Genomic DNA, 15,538 nt, shown 5'->3' with positions numbered 1-15,538 from the left:
AACACCACTTCTATTCCTGTCATTTCAAACACTACTATGGCTCATGTGAACACCACCAGTCTCAACACCACCAATATGAACATCAACAACACACAGACTGGTGTCAATACTACTACAAATGCCACTGCGACTCAAAACACCACTTCTATTCCCCCTGTCATTGCAAACACTACAACTGCTCATGTGAACACGACCAACAACACCAACATGAATATTAACACACACACTGGTGTCAATGCTACTACAAATGCTACTGCTATTCACAACACCACTTCTATTCCCCCTTTCATTGCACACATTACAACTGGTCATGTGAACACCACCAGTCTCAACAACACCAACATGAATATCAACAAAACACACACTGGTGTCAATGCTACTAATAATGCTACTGCTATGCACAACACCACTTCTATTCCCATCACTGCAAACACTACAACCAGTCATGTGAACACCACCAGTATTAACAACACCAACATGAACATCAACAAAACACACACTGGAGACAATGCTACTAATAATGCTACTGCTATTCACAACACCACTTTTATTCCCCCTGTCACTGGCAAAACTACAACTGCTCATGTCAACACCACCATGAGCAGAACCAATGTGAATACCAGCACCACCACTACAAAAACCACCACTGCCAGAGTCAGCATCACTGTGACAACTGTAAGTATCCAAATCACCACAATTACAGGAATTGACCTCTCTGCTGCTGTCAGTGTCATAAGCTTAAAACTGTGGCTTTGTGTCTTTTGAATGGGCCTGACCCACTCAGTTAGGTCTTCTTCCTGACCATCTGAGTGATCAATCTGTTCACTTCAGTAAACAGGTAACTGTTTGAGTTACCCACAATCCTCTTCTCCTCACAGGTCACAGCAGTACTAGTAGCAAACATTCCCACTTTAAATGCAACCATCATTCAGTCACTCGGCAACGAGAGCATCAGCCTGACGGAGGGTCAGATAAGCTCCGCCCCTCCTGCTGTCATAAACAGTTCTCTGGCAACTCTCAGCTCAGTCATTGGCTGGAACCAAGGCCAGGCCAACGCCATCGTCCAGAGCATCACTAATGCAGGCTTCAAAGTAAGTACAAACTACAATATAAAAAACAGTACACCTTACACACTACACAATAAAGCACAGTACACCTTACACACTACACAACATAGTACACTTTATACACTACATAATAAAACACAGTACACCTTACACACTACACCAGTGAGCTGCTATATGACTAACCTAGCCCTAACCCTATCCCTGACACTAAACCCAAACCCTAACACACAAAACACTTTTTTTTGTCTCACTTCTCCACTAAATTACATATCAAATTGAACTATGATAATGAAGTTAAAATGTAAAATTTCAGTTTATTTATAAATAATAAAACACAATACACCTTACACACTAAACCATACACAACAAAACACAGTACACTTACACCTTACACACTACACAATAAAACATAGTACACTTTACACACTACACACTACACAATACAACACAGTACACCTTACACACTACACACTATGCCCTACACACTACACAATAAAACAGTATGCCTTACACACCACAAACTACACTCTGCACACTACACAATAAAACACAGTACACCTTATACACTACACACTACATAATAAAACACAGTACACCTTACACCCTACACACTACACAATGAAACACAGTACAACTTACACACTACACCATACACACCACACAATAAAACACAGTACACTTTGTACACTACACACTACACAATGAAACACAGTACACCTTACACAATACACAACACACAATAAAACACAGTACACTTACACCTTACACACTACACAATAAAACATAGTACACCTAACACACTACATACTACACAATAAAACACAGTACACCTTACACACTGCACAGTACACCTTACACACTACACAGTATGCCCTACACACTACACAATAAAACAGTACACCTTACACACCACATACTACACCCTGCACACTACACAATAAAACACAGTACACCTTAGACACTACACACTACATAATAAAACACAGTACACCTTACACCTTACACACTACACCCTACACACCACACAATAAAACACAGTACACCTTACATACTACACAATAAAACACAGTACACCTTACACCTTACACACTGCACCCTACACACTACATAATAAAACACAGTATACCTTACACCTTACACACTATGTAATAAAATGCAGTACACCTTACACACTACACAATAAAACACAGTACACCCTACATAATACACCTTACACACTACATCTTACACAGTACAGTCTGTACACTACACACTACACCTTACCCACTACATCTTACACAATACAGTCTGTACAGAACACTCTACACCTTACATACTACATCTTACACAGTATAGTCTGAAATGAATCCTACAAAACAGTAGATCAGAATGCCAGATTCAAAACACTTAATGTAATTTTGTTCCCTCTTGGTATCCTCACTGGATGTATTTTAATTGAATTATGTTTTGATTGACAGATCAACAGTGGCTCTGCCCTGGAGACTCTGGGCACGCTCATTGGAGGTGTTTCCACAGCAACCATGTCCAGTATTCCATCCTCTCAACTTCTGACTTTATCCCAGAATCCAACATTTGTCAACAACATTCTGAAAGCACCAGAGGTTCTGCAAGAGAAATTTGTCCAGAAGGTACAAACAGAAGGCAGTGGCCAGTAGTTAGAGGGGGACACTGGTGAAGTCAGTGGTCAGTGGGTAGAGGGGGACACTGTGTGGAGGCAGTGGACAGTAGGTAGAAGGGGACATTGTGTGGAGGCAGTGGTCTGTGGGTAGACGCAGTGGTCAATGGTCAGTGGGTAGAGGGGGACACTGTGTGGAGGCAGTGGTCAGTGGGTAGAAGGGGACACTGTGTGGAGGCAGTGGTCAATGGGTAGAGGGGGACATTGTGTGGAGGCAGTGGTCTGTGGGTAGATGGGGACACTGGTGAAGTCAGTGGTCAGTGGGTAGAGGGGGACATTGTGTGGAGGCAGTGGTCAATGGTCAGTGGGTAAAGGGGGACATTGTGTGGAGGCAGTGGTCAGTGGGTAGAGGCAGTGTAGAGAAACAGACAGTGTGGAGCATGTCATTACTGCGCTGCAATACAAACACTACATTAAATGCCATGTAGCCAGAATCTGGAAAGACTGAGGTTTCTACCCTTTCTTCCAGATTATCTCTATAGATGAGACCGAAGCAGTCGTGAACGTTCCAAATGAACTGGCAACATACATTCCACGTGTGCTACTGGCATCTCTCAACACTGTAAAAATTTCAGTTGTCAACCAAAAGAACTGGAATCAAGGCCAGGTAACACTATATAAATTCATATATGACTAGTCATTTTCCATATTGTGTACTTTTCCCCTTCAATACATTGACATGCTAACAAGTAATATGTAATAGTGGTCCAGTTGTGCTGGTTTGTCTGTCTAAATGTCTGTTTATTATTTTGTATTTTACTAGGCTGTGGTGTTGTTTGGTCCAGTGGCTAGTGCCACATCAAATGCAGACAAGTGAGTTAAATTCTGTCACACACACACACACACACACACACACACACACACACACACACACACACACACACACACACACACACACTACAAATAGTGTATAATGAGAGATCATATAGACAAAGGGCAGAATACAAAAGTTTGTAAATCTTGGATGATTCTTTACACTTTTTAGTGATCAAAACAGATTTTTTAGGTTTGTTTGTGTGTGTGTGTGTGTGTGTGTGTGTGTGTGTGTGTGCGTGTGTGTGTGTGTGTGTGTGTTTGCAGTGTTCCAGAGTTAATACTCCAAGGATTTACTAGCACCTCAGCTCAGGCTCTCCCTGTGCAAAAAGTCATACAGTTGGTGCACGCTTGTAGACTACGTCCAGGCAGGAGCAAGGTCCCTCTGCAAGAGTCACAGGTACACAGATATTTAATCAGTTAAAGGAACAATAAGTCATATTTCTAATGACTCTTCTTCACATTATGAAATACCCATTATACTGACACCTAGTGGCCTGGATGTTTCAGATTTCAGAAATAATGTTTGCTACTTTTTGGTGGTAAAATCATTTATTGCTCCTAGTATTAAGTCTTAAATAAATTGCTGCAAAATGTATCAATAATTGTGTATGCTACCAGTTCTAAGTTTAGGTATATCTGTAAAAGCTATTTTCTTTTATGATTATCTGTGCTTTGAACTTCAGTCTTTTTTTTTATTATATGTGTAAATATAATCTTAGTAATTAGATTTAAAAATGTATATTTTCATTTAGAAAACAAAGGAATTTCAGTAAGTTTAAAATCTGAAATGTGTAAAATGTAGCCTTAGATCCCTGATTTAGGTGTAAAAGAACCTGTTATATATCTGAGCATGTCAAACGAAAGTTTATCAACATTGGCATTAAGACCATCATACATTTTTTTAAAAGTTCAAATTGATACTTGCTGTGACACTGAGGTGGTATATTGGAGTAAATGAAAGAGGATGTCTGATGTAACAGTGGAGTGACTCACTGTGTATTCTCTACTGCAGCTGACCAGCATGTACACTTATGTGAAAAACGACACATCTTTGACCTTCAGTGATGTCCCTCCTGACATGCTTCTTTATTATGAGTGTGTAATACACACTCACTCACGCACACACACAGACACACGGACACACACACACACACAGACACACGGACACACACCACACACACAGTATTCACATTAGAACAAATGTATATGCATTTTATAACATTTCACAATATAAGCAAAACGGTTTGAATGTTGTGTGAACATAAATAAACAGAATAACAAATTAACTCTCAAGCATATATTCAAACTACTATATGACAGGTGGTGCTGTATCTTTTTTGAAGTATTCTTTTTTGTTGAATTAGCATCAAACACATTAATATGTCCGCTGAGTAAAATTCAAATAAATGCACTTTCATTTCTGCATGTTAGTTTTGTTTGACTGAAATATTTTGTTAATAGGTGATACTCCTATATATTGTTTTTGTTTCTCTGTAATGTTTGTTTCTGTGTATTTGATTTGTGGTGGTGGTGTTGGTGTGTGTGTGTGTGTGTGTGTGTGTGTGTGTGTGTGTGTGTGCTCTAGCTATGAGATGGTGCAGAAGGTGAACTGCAGTTTATATTTCAGCGCTCTGGGCAGAGCAGATTTCTCTGTTTCTTCCAGCTTCCTCAACAGACAGAAAATCCTGTTCAACAATGCACAAACCTGCCTGGTAAACACACACACACACACACACACACACACACACACACACACACACAAACACACACTGTTCAGCAATACACAGACCTGCAAGGTAAAGCACACACACACACACACACATTCTGTCACACACAGACACTCTGTCTTTCACACACACACACACCGTTCAACCATTCACAGACCTGCCTAGTAAACCCCCCCCCCCACACACACACACACAAGAAACATTCCACTTTAAGAGTACACATCATACAGGCAAACGCATACACACACGAACAATTCACTTTAAAAGTACACATCAAACAGGAAGAGCTACAAACATACACACACATACAGACACGCACACACAAAACAATAAACTTTCTTTAAGAGTAAAAGCATACAGGCAGAGCTACACACACACACATAATAAATATACTCTCACGTTTATGTCTTTTGTGCTGTTCAAGGGTATTTCTGGCTTCAATCTGAACAAGACTCAGGTGGCTATTCTGGGTAATATGACCTGCACACTAAACTCATCCTACATCCAGAACTCTGACCCACTCATCATAGAGAAGTTAAAGAACTGTGGAGACCTGACTGACTTTCAGGTCTCGGGTATACAGACACTGCTCTTCAGTGGCAACACAAACTATGGGTGAGAGACATTAAACAATGAATAATGCACTTATAGTGTATAGACGAGGAAAGAGGTTGCAAAGCTGTTATAAAGCAAGTGACAGAATCTTTACTGATAAATTGTAATATTTGAGAGTCTTTATGTTTCAGCTGTCAAGACTGTGGTATGAGCATGCATATATATATATATATATATATATATATATATATATATATATATATATATATATATATATATATATATGTGTGTGTGTGTGTGTGTGTGTGTGTGTGTGTGTGTGTGTGTGTGTGTGTGTGTGTGTGTGTGTGCATTTTATGATCTATGCGTTTATGATTGTACAGATTGTACTTTTGTTTTCAGAAATCTATCAACATGGAATCTGCAGACACTACAGCAGTTAGGCCCCCTGCCTCTCTACTTAAATCAGGACTTCTGGAACAAATTTAACTTTGTATGTAACCTGTACTTTTATTAATGAGGCAGGGTGTGTTGTATACCTTTTATTTATTTATACTTTTATGTACTTACATATTTTGTGTGTGTTTATGCAACCTTAAAGACTGAGAAAAAGATATTTCTGCCATCATTCATGTCAGCCCTGAGGGCCAAGAACACCCCAGTAACAAAGCTACAAAGTTTATTTACTGCATCCAAACAAAATTTCAGACGCAGACGTGATACAGGTATAATTACATACATGCCCACACTGACAGAGACTACAGGTTATAGGGTTAGATTATGTCCTCCAATCCTTAAACTGTCCCCACAAATACAGTACAAGTATAGTTCTGGGTATTCATTACAGACAAAAACAAACAATGGTTAGTCTTAGATTTAGGGTTATTTTGCAATGTAGTATAACTGTCACTGAAAGACAGTAAATAAATTAATTTCTTCTCTCTGTGTCTGTCAGGATGCACTGCGGGTTACATCACAGACACAACAATTGCGGATCAGTCGTTCATTTTGAACTACACTTCCACCCAGTTTGATTTGTGTCTGAATATAACCGTGCTAATAAACAACCTGGCAGCTATCACTCAGATAGTGTTGGATCCCAGCATGGAGATGGTCATTCTGAACAAACTAAACCAGGTCAGCTTTGCTAAATACTTTTTTAAATACTATTTAATAATGTAGAGTTGATGAGAGCGTGTATGTGTCTGTGTGTGTGTTTCCAACATATTTTTCTGATATTGCTTAGATATTACTAATAGAATAAATTAGTTTGTTTAGGATGTATGTTTTGTGATGTCTGGGTGTGTTCAAGGCTTACTTCAGCAAGGAGCGTTGTGTTTCAGAGTTGCTGGTGGGTGTGTGTGTTTGTGTGTGCATGCATGCATGTGTTGCAGGTGTACCTGTCTGGCCTTGGGGACAGTGTGCTGCAGTTACTGGGCCCCACATCTCGTGTGGCCAATGTCAGTGAAATCAAAAGCTGGAACATCACCTCATTAGACACTTTGGCCTCTTTAATGAACCCAGTTAATGGGGCCTGGACTTCAGATCAGGTAACAATTCTACCAGTGTTTGTGTGTTGAATGTATTGGGAAGAGGGAACTTAAATATCAAACATGTGTTAACATATATTGGCTGGGATTTAATAGTCAGTCATTAGGTTGTACTGGTGTCAATATACCCATGTTATTTTAGACATTGTTTTCTTGCTAGAGAAATAATGTGTCCACTTGTGTGTGTGTGTGTGTGTGTGTGTGTGTGTGTGTGTGTGTGTGTGTGTGTGTGTGTAGAGTAATGCAGTGATTATGAATTATCTTCGCGTTCCTGGCCACACTTTGGGGCTAGCTGAAATAAATGCTATCATGTCGGACATCTGTTCTTTGAACACTAGTGCACTCAACAATATAACTGCTGAAAACCTAAGGTAAGTAGACACATGCAAACACACATGGACACACACGCAAGCACATGCATGCTCATTAGTAAATAAGCAAACAAATACAGAATAAATACAAGCTTCCTGTGGATGTGGGGGTCAGTGCTTTCAACACGCTGTGTCCTTACAATAGGCACTGAATGTTTCAAAGCAGGGTGGCAGTCCAGTAGGAGGGTATGTTTGCCTTACAAAAAAATTTTGTCTTTAGCCATTCTAGTGCTAAATCAAAACAGACTTAATGATTATGATGATGGCTAAATTAATGTTATTTTACAATACAAAATAGTATATAATAGAGAACTTGAACAACTACAGTCATATTTATGGCATTTAGCTGATGCTTTTATCCAAAGCAATTTATAGTATTAAAGTATAACTTGAGCAATTGAGGGTTAAGAGCCATGCTCAGGGGACCAACAGTGGCAACTTGGCAGTCGTGGGGTTTGAACTAGCAACTTTTCGATTACAAGTCAAGTACTTTAAATTGTTTGGACTTGACTGTCCATTAATAAATGTTTGCTTTGTTAATTTTTTTTATGTGAAAGTAAGCTAGTGTAGTGCAGATGAATGGATATGTTTCGACGATACGCAATACTGTCCTGTGTAGCTGAGTCTTCTGTTTTTTGTCATATTTTGATTATAGTTGTTGTAATGCTCATTTTTCACCTGCACACATGAAGCTTGATATTTTGATATTCTATGAGCCTTGATATGTAATATAAAATCACATTGTTTAGTTTCATTTCCTCTAAGTCCCTCTAAGATAAGGAGACATCACACCTTTACTCAGTAAACAATTGATCAAAATGTCATTTTAGATATTTGTCACACATTTCTATACTACTTTATTCATATTTAATGACTTTTGTTAACCAATCACTTTGGTAAACATATTTCAAACACCAAAACAATTGGTTCACACTAGTAAAGGTATTTTTTTAATGAGATATAGTTCTAAAAAACTTTCAGCTTTATGGCCATATTATTTCTTTATGCAGTGCTCTAGGTCAAATAGTACCTCATTGGGAATAGAGCTGAGATTGTTCTGAACATTTTGATCTGAAACATATGGGTATCATACCATAAATAAGAACCTTTAAAGTGAATATTAAAAAATATGCAAAATCAGACAAAATGCCCTGAGATTTCAGAGGATGTCTCACAAAACTTTTTGTTCATCAACAATTTATAAGACTCCATAACAGGGTGAATAAGCAAACAAGCCAACACAGAATGCAGCAAATAAGAACAGGGTAATGACCCAGCCCAGGGCTGAGCCCAGTTGCTAAGTAATCACAGGTAGTCAGCCTCACCTGTCATCCCAGACACATTTTCTGAGTATCTGTTAAGAGTTCTGGCTTGACCAGTTTGAAGAGGGGAAAAAAATTAAAAATCAGAATTACAGTAACTAAGCAACATATTGGATGGAAACATATGTAATTCATAGAAATACATATAATAAAGTAGAAAAACCTTTAGACTTCTGCAACCTCTGCCCAGATTTGTGATGACATAAGGCTGCACCACATCATTACCTGGTTGAAAGGACACAGCAAGTTGTGGCAATTGACTTGGTAGCTCATCACATTACCCTGCATAACAAGCATGACACTGCAAGACCCTGTATAACACTACAGGACCCTTTATGACACTGTATAACCTTGTAGGACACTGCAGGACCCTGTACGACACTGCAGGACCCTGTATGACACTGCAGGACCCTTTACGACACTGCAGGACCCTTTATGACACTGTATAACCCTGTATGACACTGCAGGACCCTTTATGACACTGTATAACTCTGTATGACACTACAGGACCATGCATGACACTGCAGGACCCTGCATGACACTGCAGGACCCTGTACGACGCTGCAGGACCCTGTATGATACTGCAGGACCCTGTATGACATTGCAGGATCCTGTATCATAATAAGAATCTGACTTTATTGGCCAAATATGCTCACGCATAGAAGGAGTTTGTTCTTGGTTACAGTAGTTCACCCTTCACAGTTGCTTGTAGAACTAAAGTAGAACAGTATTTCCATACACTCATGAATCAGTCATGAATATATGACCCTGTATGACACTGCAGGACCCTGTATGACACTGTATGATGCTTGTTTACATGCCCCCAGTTGGTGGCAAAATGGACAGGGCTGTAACAGTCCTAAGAGGAGTGTTTGTGTGTGTGTGTGTGTGTGTGTGTGTGTATGTGAGGCATGTGTAAAATAGCCAAGGGTGAGACCAACACCAGTAAACTCTGCATTTAGCAATTTACTTGTACCAATCAAATCAATGGCGAGAGCACATAGGAGTTCAAAGCATAAGAACAATTCTAGAAAGGGAACATAAAGTATAGGTGGACGTTGTGGACGGTGCCAAAGAAATGAAAATAATAAAACAACTTCCCTGCCTACCACATACCTTTCCTGATCAACAATGCAATGAAGTGGCACCCGCCCCTACTCTACCACATATATACATCAAAATCACCTGTAACCATGTTACCTGACTTGTCCACGCCAACAGATAGTGGAAACATAACAGCAATCTCATAAGTAAACTAAACAGTATCGTTCATACACTGTCACAAGATGCCTTAAGTAATAACTCTCAAGCATGTCCCGAATCAGCACCGCACACTTTCGTAGGAGATCTGCCTTTAAAGCAGTAGCCTCCGTCTCGGCCCACAAGGCTTCTTATTGGTTTACCTGTAACAGGGAAAAGCCACAAATACAAAAAACACAAACGTGAAACACCTGGCATGTAACAATGCTGCAGGACACTACATGATATTGATGTTACATATCTTTCTAGTTGTGGCCAGTCAGAAAAATTAAATAAAGCTAATGTAAGATGTCAGAATTCCATGATATTTCTTATATCAATGTTAAAAAACAAAACAATACAGGAATATAATGGTAAAATACTCTCAATCTCCTGCTATATTATTTTTTCTTTCTGCAGATATGCAAACCCTATTGATTTGTCCAACTGCACCATCGATCAGAAAACAGCTCTGTATAACATCGCCAACATCTCGTTCAGCTCTCTACACAGCAATGCCACAGAATTCTTCCTGCTCATCAGATCTTTCCTAGGTAAACACACATATATACACAAGTTTTTATACACAGCAATTCTCACACACTCAAATAAAACCAGCATAAGACCAGCGTAGCTCTGTGGTATTCCCCACATGAACAAAGAATATCCATTACAGGGTTTTAATGATCTCATGCATATATACACACACACACACATTCAAACACAGGTAGGACTGATATTTTAAGTTCCATTTTATACTTCACTGCATGTCTATGTGTTTGTCTGTAGGTGGAGCTCCTCCGTCAGATATAGTACAGCACACATCACTGTATATCTGTGTGTTTGTAGGTGGAGCTCCTCTGTCAGATATGAAACATCAAACATCACTGCATGTCTATGTGTTTGTCTGTAGGTGGCGCACCTCTGTCAGATATAATAAATCTTGCACCTCAGAACATCAGCATGGACATTACCACCTTCATTAATCTGAACCCTGATGTGGTCAAGGTATGATATAACAAAACAACTGACTAGAATAAGCACAGGTGTTTTTTTTGTTCTTGTGTGTGGTGTGGTGTGTGTGTGTGTGTGTGTGTGTGTGTGTGTATGTGTGTGTGTGCACATGTCCTTAAGAGCTTTACCAGCTGTTTCTCTGGGGCAGAGTTGAGATCTTTTCTGCATAGCTTGGCTCCTCTGATGCTTTTCAAAGATACCAGAGTAGGGCACAGCTGTCTGTATTCTCATTGGAGGAATAGGAAGGCTATTGGCTATTTAAAAATATATATATATATATATTTTAAAAGGTTTTAAAAGTTTACAAAAATATTTTTTAATAAAAAATGAAAAAATAATTCTCTGTTTTGTGTGTATTTGTGTGTTTATGCATTCTCTGTGTGTCTCAGTACCTGAGTGTGAATACAGTTCGTGATCTACTGGGGGTGAATCTACCTATTCTGAAGATGTTTGAGAGCAGCACGTTGGTCCGGTTCTGGGAGGCACAGCAGTACCAGTCTGATCTAGACATCCTGGGCATCGGACTGATTGGAGGAAAACAAAACCCCACGACATCTTCACCTACAAACAGCACCACCACACAAACCATCTTGTCAACTACCAACAGCACAGCAGGTAAGATCATTTAAAATGATATAAATCGTGGTACTGCTTTAAGCCATATCAATAAGATTTTCATTAATATGAGTGCATTATTTCGTATTATTACAATTTGTGCTATATTCCACAATATCTTTACTGTAAACGTTTTATTGCTCATATTACATTAACAAGTGCTGCATTAGTTATTGTAATGATTACATGAGTCCATATCAATACTGTAATTATTAACTTAGTCCGTAATATCATTACTGTAATGATTACCTTAGTCCATAATGCCATTACTGTAATGATTACCATAGTCCATGTCATTACTCTAATGATTACCTGAGTCAATGTCATTATTGTAATGATTACCTTAGTCCATATGAAAACTGTAATTATTAACTTAGTCTGTAATGTCATTACTGTAATGACTACCTTAGCCCAGTCATTACTGTAACGGTTACCTTAGTCCATAATACCATTATTGTAATTATCGTAGTCCATGCAATTACTGTAACAATTACCTTAGTGCATATGGCATTAATGTAACTATTACCTTAGTCCATAATGGTATTACTATAAAGATTACCGTAATTGCCATTACAGGGACTAATAAATAAAAGGAGTATAAGGAAAGCATAAGTTAATTTAAATTTTGTCTCACTACTTAATGTGTGTGTGTGTGTGTGTGTGTGTGTGTGTGTGTGTGTGTGTGTGTGTGTGTGTGTGTGTGTGTGTGTGTGTGTGTGTATGTGCTTCCAGGATATGCAACAGTTCATCAAGATGCAGGACCGTGGTGTCTCTCTCTGTTTGTCGGACTCCTGACGGTCACGTTGCATGCAGTGCTATAAACATCAAACTCTGCAAAGACACATCAGTTACCATAAATGCAGTGTGATAACTTTGACACACTGCACATTCAATTCACTCCAATGACCCTGAATATAACCAGTATCTAAAGTGATTATATGTTTTGGATCCTATAGTGAAACATATAATAATCATTGCCATAATCTCTTACCATGTCTCTGTCTTCTTAATGTTATTACATTAAATTAACTTAAATTAATTTTCACCAAATTATAATTACATATGAATCTGCTTGCTTATATTTATGCAATCTAAAAATAGCTATTTAAATACTAATAAAATGTACACAGAATTGTAAATGTTGATCATATTTTAGTGTAGCAAAGCTGTTGTATTCATTTATAGGTTGTGCTAATTGATACGTTCTGATATTGATATTAATTTGAAATATTTGCATGGGGACAAATTTTCAATTTCTTTTTAAATTTATTATACTAACAATGAAATCTATCAAATCATTAACAAACTGGTTCTCATTCATGCTCAATAAAATTAAAATGCCATATCTTTTTTTAGTATCTGTGCATATATACACACACACACACACACATGTGTGTTTCCCCAGGAGAAAATAATTATAATTAAAAAAATTATAATAAAAAATAATAATTATTATATTATTCTTTACTTTAATAATAAGCAATAACTTTATTACAATGCCTAAAAAGTGAATACTACTAATAGACAGTAAAGATTGGAAAATAATAAGATGTTAATGATGATTTAAGTCTAGACAACACTAGTTTTTTTAAGACAACACTAAAGACAACACTAAAACAGCACATGTATAATGGTCACGTCCTACCTCTCAATGAAGCTCTCTCTGTTCACAAATCATAGTTTCAGATATCTAGGGGGGCTCGCCATCTCAAGTCACTCCATCCGGTTCATGTAGCCACTGAGGCGTTCTCGGCAGGAAAGTGAATCAATACTCTGGCCTCCCGCACTGTACTACTGTAGATGGCAAAGCAAATGAGTAAGCGGAAATGACATAACAAGTGCAACATATTCACACTTGAAAAACTATGTAGTATCAAAAATGAGACAGCCACCTGTCATTAGCTCAGACCATATTTGACATAGGCTTTCACCTAAGAATAGTAGGGCATTAACATGTGTAATTAAGTAGGGAATTAGCAGGTGTGACTAAGTAGGCAGTTAACCGGTGTAATTAAGTATGGAGTTAACAGGTGTAATTAAGTATGGCGTTAATGGATAATTAAGTAGAGAGTTAACATGTAATTAAGTAGACAATTAACAGGTGTAATGATGTAGATAATTAACAGGTGTAATTAAGCATATCCTGAACAATTCATAACTCACTAAGTACTTCTTATCTTGAAGTTCACACGCAGTTCTACCCCAAAAATGACAGAGGCCACTAATTTTCTGCTGATTTGCACTGGTTCTAAGTAAGGCAACAGCACATTTGTATATATAAAAACATGTAATCATGAAAATTAATATTTATTTTCTAAAACATAATTGCATCGCTATTGCCAATGCCAACAAAACTCAAGTTTACTAGCTTGAATTATGTAGTTAGTATGTTCCTAGTATTAAATTACCTAGTATGAAAAAAAAAAAGTTTAGTAAAAGTAAAATCTGCACCCCAGTAAATGCCATGGAGTTAAAATTATGTTTATAATAACATCAGGTCACTTACCCCAAATAGTTTTTGTGTAAATTTAGGCAAAAACATTTATCATTCACCTTTGTGTTTCCCAGCCAGCCTGGTAAAGTCATTGCTTCCTTTTCTTCTGGTAATTCATGACGGAGTATGTAGCTTTGGCGTGGATAACCCCTGTCACCCAATACATATAATGCACTGTCTCTTCCAATCTGACTCACCTCAGAATTGGTCCAGATGGAGGAATCATTTGTTCTCAGTAGTTGTCTGTAAAGAGGTCTTGGTTGCCTATGACCTGCATATTCAACACAGAGAAGCCTTTATTTCAGATGTAGTTAGAGCTCAAGAGAATGCGAGTGTGTATGACAGATGTAGTTATAGATCGAGACTGGGAGTGTGTATGACAGATGTAGTTATAGATCAAGAAACTGGGAGTGTGTATGACAGATGTAGTTATAGATCGAGAAACTTGGAGTGTGTATGACAGATGCAGTTAGAGCTCAAGTGACCAGGAGTGTGTGTGACAGATGTAGTTAAGGCATGTAGTTAGCATTCATATTAGATTATTAAAAAAAATAATGAAATAATAATACTTTGAAAACCAGTTCCCTTTGAGTCATTCACAGAAAGTGAAAAAAAATGAAATTTAGGTCAGTCATAAAGATAAGGAAGAGTGAAACCTAAATACATCAAAAATATCTACATCTAAATATACATTAGTGAAAACAGGTAGGGTTAAATGTGAAGAATTTTTTTTTGATCACAAAGTAGAACTGCAAATATTAGCAAGTCAAAATTGACATTTTATTGACATTTACAGCATGTTTCCGATGAGTCTGCTCTAAAATACATACAAATTATACAGGGAATATATGGACTTCTCTAATTATTTATTATTATTAACCCTTACATAGTGCCTCTCATGCACTATGCTTTATAATCAATATTCTGCTTTTACAGCCAATCAATACAGACACCGGTAAGAAGGGGCAACCAATCATGCACAGTGTACCCTCAACCAGAAACCAAAGCCCCCTGGGGGATTAAATGAGGCACAGTTAGGGGACAGAGGACAACACCATCCATCAATGAACATGCAAGTACAGTCATTCACACA

General features: G+C 38.0%; 1 protein-coding gene across 1 annotated transcript; it reads left to right on the top strand.

The window, feature by feature from the left end:
- The first annotated feature begins 4,579 nt into the window (after nucleotides 1-4,579).
- LOC113585187 (mesothelin-like protein) lies at nucleotides 4,580-12,772 on the top strand. Its single transcript, XM_027022552.2, has 12 exons — nucleotides 4,580-4,653; nucleotides 5,144-5,270; nucleotides 5,710-5,900; nucleotides 6,243-6,333; nucleotides 6,442-6,565; nucleotides 6,796-6,977; nucleotides 7,235-7,390; nucleotides 7,628-7,761; nucleotides 10,743-10,876; nucleotides 11,236-11,330; nucleotides 11,726-11,951; nucleotides 12,684-12,772. Exons 1-12 carry the CDS (start codon nucleotides 4,580-4,582, stop codon nucleotides 12,770-12,772), a joined length of 1,623 nt encoding a protein of 540 aa, XP_026878353.2.
- Nucleotides 12,773-15,538: the final 2,766 nt, after the last annotated feature.

Source organism: Electrophorus electricus, chromosome 16, assembly GCF_013358815.1.
Source record: "Electrophorus electricus isolate fEleEle1 chromosome 16, fEleEle1.pri, whole genome shotgun sequence".
NCBI lineage: Eukaryota > Metazoa > Chordata > Actinopteri > Gymnotiformes > Gymnotidae > Electrophorus > Electrophorus electricus.
Note: the sequence above shows the minus strand (reverse complement) of the source record. Positions and strands in the feature narration are given on the sequence as shown.

Bases quoted from the DNA above. Each gene is read 5' to 3' on its own strand.
- LOC113585187 (XM_027022552.2), top strand. From the start codon at position 4,580: ATGTACACTTATGTGAAAAACGACACATCTTTGACCTTCAGTGATGTC. The intron at 5,271-5,709 runs GTAAACACACAC...GTGCTGTTCAAG, and splicing joins ACAATGCACAAACCTGCCTG to GGTATTTCTGGCTTCAATCT. The intron at 6,566-6,795 runs GTATAATTACAT...TGTGTCTGTCAG, and splicing joins CAGACGCAGACGTGATACAG to GATGCACTGCGGGTTACATC.